The sequence below is a fragment of the Helianthus annuus genome, chromosome 16 (assembly GCF_002127325.2).
Source record: "Helianthus annuus cultivar XRQ/B chromosome 16, HanXRQr2.0-SUNRISE, whole genome shotgun sequence".
NCBI classification, from domain to species: Eukaryota; Viridiplantae; Streptophyta; class Magnoliopsida; order Asterales; family Asteraceae; genus Helianthus; species Helianthus annuus.
In genome coordinates, this window is record NC_035448.2 from 172,197,767 (window position 1) to 172,202,667 (window position 4,901).

Below are 4,901 nucleotides of genomic sequence, written 5' to 3' on the forward strand. Positions count from 1 at the left end.
TGAATTGATAAGAACAAGATGAAGATTGAATAACACAACAGGAATTTTTTATTAATTAAGCTTCTCTTTCCCAAGAGCAATAACTGCTCTGATACCAATTGATGGAAATCAAAAGGGCACAAGAAAGATTAACACACAAACTGAATTTCGATTACATCTGTGTTTGACATACATACACGGATATATACTCTGCGAACCGTTGCCTCCCAAACATCACATTGCTCAGTAAACACCAGTACAACTTAATGACACCTAATTACATTTAAACCCCTATTACGCGCGCCTTATGTAGACTGAGTCAAAGAGACCTGCAGCCAGGCGCGTCTCAGGCACGCTTTTTAAAACCAAGATCAAAACAGAACAAACCGTGATGTTTTGCAGCCGAACCATGAGAATAAACAATAAAGCTTTTTGTACATAAACTAGAGTTTGCTTTACATTCAAATCCTCAACAAAAGAATGCATTTTTTTTTTCTATTTCAATCTCCAGTACCATAAATTACTCATAGCATATATAAAAAATTATAATTTAAAACCGGAAGCCAACATGAAAAAGAAGAAAAAAGAAAAATCTTCACTCTCTTGTAATATCACTGGCCATTTGTGGTGGCTGCAGCTCTCTTGGCTTCAAGGGTGGCGCCCTCTTTGAGTGCCGCATGGGCTTCATTTTCCATTTTAAGCGAAAAAAGTGCGGCGGCTTGTAGATACGAAGCAATGTGCCACACAGGCGAGACCACTTGAGCCTGCATTGCATCATTCAATGCTTCTTGAGCCATGTCATTCATCAGGTAAGATAGACTACGTCGGGCATAAACAGTCGGTGACACCATTGGCCCGTGCTGAACGAACTGCACGAATATCAAGAAGTGATCAGATATGAGTTGTATTGTACAAGTAGGCAATGCACATTCTCAGTTAGCAAAATCTGAGAAAAGAATAACCTGAGTAAAGCACTCTATTGCGTCTTTGAAGTCCTTGTGTCGGAATGCCACATCACCCTTTTTCTTTGAATTTAACGACTCTTGCATTTGATCAGTCCACATTTGAAACGACAGCTGTTAAATCAGACACATGAAATCAGAATAAAAAGTGGGACCCTCAACCTATTGTGTTGGGATTTTTTAGTAGCAATAGACTAACCTCATTTGTTTGCCCTTCATCGTCTTTATACGAAAGCGTTTCCAAAATCTCATGTATTGCAGTCAAATCCAATCTCAAGCAAGCTTCACCGAGTGGTGATCTAGGTGAAAATGAAGTTGTGGCCGGAATGCCCATCAAAACATATGACGGAACCTGTAATTCAAATAAATTATTAAAGGGTATTTTAGACATTTGACTAAAGTCAAACATTTTTGTGCTAAGTCAAAAGATAGTCAACTAACCTCGGTTTCTTTTTGAAGAGCAGTCAATGCAGCCACTAGTGACTTTGAATTTGGGCGTTCTCGGGGTTCATATTGCAAACAACGAGAAGCCAAACGCACCAACTCGGTTCCATCATCGTTAGAAAATTGTCCTTCTAAACATGAATCCGTAAGCATTTGTATGTTTCGATCCCTTATTAAGTCGAGCGCCTGAAATTAGAAACCAAACATCACATGATATATGAAACATATACATGCACACACACGCATAGATACATGTACATATACACACATACGGTGAAAGGGGATACATATTCTTACATGGCTAGGAGGAATGTGTTTCCCGCTTAAAAGGTCAAGCAAAAGAGTCCCAAAGCTATATATCACACTTTCAGGTGTCACTCTTCCTATAGATGAGAACATATTTAAAAAAAAGTTAAAAGTCAGTGCTTTTGACACGGAAAGTCAAAATAAATCTTTGAGTAAATTGCCATTTTCGTCCTAGAGGTTTGGCCAGTTTTGTGACTTTTGTCCAAAGGTTTGTTTTCCGCATCTGGATCCAAAAGGTCTGAAATTTTGCCATTTTCATCCGGCTCGTTAACTCCATCCAGTTTACTCCGTTAAGGCAGGGTTATTTTTGTCTTTTTATTAGCTTAAGGGTATTTTCGTCTTTTTGAACACTTGTACATTATGCTAAATGCTTGTACATAAAGTGATAAAGACCGAATTACCCTTTAAGTTAACAGAAAAGACAAAAATGCCCCTGCCTTAACGGAGAAAAATAGATGGAGTTAACGAGCAAGATGAAAATGGCAAGATTTCAAACCTTTAGAATCCAGATGCAGAAAAACAAACATTTGGACGAAAGTCGCAAAAATGGCCAAACCTCAGGGACGAAAATGGCATTTTACTCTAAAGCTTTTAACTAGGAATCATACTGAAACAAAAATGCATTGGGTTCTCTTCTCAAAGTTAGAAGGAATGTATAGAAATCGATGTTGTAAAGATTAACCCCTTTGACCTCAAAAGTCAAAACGCATCGTTTTTACAACACTAATGAGAACTATATTATAACAAGAATGTACCTGTTCTCAAATACTCAGGAGGAGTAAATGCGAGATTTGTGCTATAACTTTTTCCATCCCGACTATTTTTCATCAACCCAAAACACGAAAGTCGAGGATTACCTTCCTGCAAGAATCTAATACATGAATATCGGCATGCATATATAAAAGATAGGAAAAATTTAGAAAAGTAAATTACCTCATCGAATAGGATTCTGTAAGCATTGAGATCGTGATAAAGAGCACGTCCTTTACTTGTACAATATTCAAGAGCTTCAGCTAGATGCAAAACCACGCGTAACCTCATTGCCCATTTCATCGGCTGCGATTCCCCTGAGTCAATCGAAATTTATTTGACTTTTTTGTTAGAAACAAAACATGATTCTTGGTATAATGTTTAAAAAGTAAATCATTAAAAAAAGTAACAACAATGGTGAAAATAATAAAGAACAATGGCTTACAGTGAAAAAGATGTTTAGCAAGTGTATTATTGGGCAGATACTCAGCCACAAGTAATCGCTCATCGTGTTCACAACAGCAACCAAGAAGATTTGCCAGCCTGGCGTTACGAAGTTGACCGACCAATTTTGCTTCTTCCTGATTTTCACAAGAAAAAACTCATACATATTCAGGACCAAAACAAGCAATCTTAAAGTAATAAAGAAAATTAATGAAATATAACGAAATCCTAATCGAAGAACTTAAGGTAGTGAATTTTTGTACCAAAAATTGTCGGGAATCAGGCCAAGCTGAACGATTGAAGCGTTTAACCGCTATTCTCACTTGATTCTCAAGTTTTCCTTTATAAACTACATTTGGGGCCTTTTCGCCATGCTCAGATACAATGTTTTCGACAGCAAAACCTGACGTTGCGTTTTTAAGTTGCTCAAAAGTAAATTCTTTAAAAACGGGTAAATTGCCAGCTTCCTCTTCTTTCCCTAAAAAAAGAGGGACCAAATATATATTGTTTCAAATTTTTAATACAAATTACTGAAAACAATATTAAAGATAAACATTTAAATATTTAAAAATGTCTTGATGGGATACATTATACATTATACATACCGTTGTTTGGATCCTCGAGAATCGACGCCTTATTTGGTGAAACCAGACATGGTATGAGCTTCGTGCAAATCGAACCCATGTTGCCGAAAGTAAACAAAACCTATAATTGAGAACAAATGTAAAATGTTTATGGATTTTCAAGATCAAAAAACATAAAGTGAAACATGAATCAGATCAACCGATCCGATCAAACACCACAATTTTAAAATTTAACAGAATTGATGACCCTTAATAAGCTAGATTGAAAAAAGAACTTTGGCATACATTAAGATTTTTCATTTTCGATTTAGCAAGTGATCGAAACTGTAACGACATTCACTCGAATTCCAATCATGTTTTCAAATTCTTGATTGGAAATACATGATTGGATTCAAGTTCAATCAACTTTCACATAAAAAAGCAACTAGATTGCACATACAGAACAAAAAGATTTTCAAATCAGATTCAAACAGATAACAGGATCTTGAATTTGTATAAGAACCAAAAATAACTCTAGGGTCTCTAGTTACTTACAGCATATACTTGCATAAGCAGATTCAATCTTTAAAACAGATAGTATAAAACCCAAAAAAAAAAAAAGAAAACACTAAAATTAGCATAAAAATCCCACCTTTTGTTGCACAATTTTCCTTGTCTGTTGATCAAATAGTCAAACAAAAAGGTCAACTTTAACCTTGTATGATCCTGAAAAAGCAAACCCTAACTAGTGGCCTTAAATCCCCTCAAAAAGTCAAAACTAAAACCCCTTTTTTTCTAGATCAAATCAAAACAAAACAACTAACCTAAACCCCAATTTTAGTTCCCACAAGATCCACATTTTCACATCAAGTACCAAGATTTCCACACACCCACAAAATCAAGATACCCACTTGGAATTCTGAAACAAACCCTATACAAAAGATTCAAAATTTGTGCTTTTAAGGAACACAAACTTTAAAAGAATAAAAACCCAGTTACAAGATCCTAAATTGATATGAAAAGAACACACATTTGAGAGATTTTTATATCTTGGTTGAGATCTTTATATAATCTTCTTTGAAGCGAGTAGTGTGATGCCGTTACCCATTTTATAGTTTGTAACATGACATATATATTATTTTAATAAAATATATTATTAGTCACAGTTTTTTGAATTGTGGAATTATTTACAGTGGTTGAAGAAAAAAAGAAAAGTTATTTAGTTTGACTAATTTGAGAATATTAATTAATAATGACTATTAAACAATATAAAAAAATATGAAACGTTAGGTAAAAATCAAATAAGTTGTAAAGTAATTAATAAGGACGGTTCATATGATAAAGTAAATTTTTATTTTTGTTAATGCTTTTGAAAATTAGGGAAAAGATCAAATAGGAAGTTAATTTTCGCTAGGAAGGATAGGAAGCCATAGGATTATGACATGTGGCAAAT

The 4,901-nt window shown here is 34.7% G+C and overlaps 1 protein-coding gene across 1 annotated transcript; it reads right to left on the minus strand.

Moving 5' to 3' along the window:
- Positions 1 to 389: 389 nt before the first annotated feature.
- Positions 390 to 4,533, minus strand: LOC110912548 (serine/threonine-protein kinase BSK7). Its single transcript, XM_022157300.2, has 11 exons — positions 4,101 to 4,533; positions 3,491 to 3,590; positions 3,149 to 3,363; positions 2,887 to 3,022; positions 2,625 to 2,758; positions 2,447 to 2,552; positions 1,683 to 1,768; positions 1,383 to 1,571; positions 1,141 to 1,293; positions 942 to 1,055; positions 390 to 848 (listed from the first exon to the last, which is right to left on the minus strand). Exons 2-11 carry the CDS (start codon positions 3,567 to 3,569, stop codon positions 591 to 593), a joined length of 1,470 nt encoding a protein of 489 aa, XP_022012992.1. The 5' UTR covers positions 3,570 to 3,590; positions 4,101 to 4,533; the 3' UTR covers positions 390 to 590.
- Between the last annotated feature and the right edge of the window lie 368 nt (positions 4,534 to 4,901).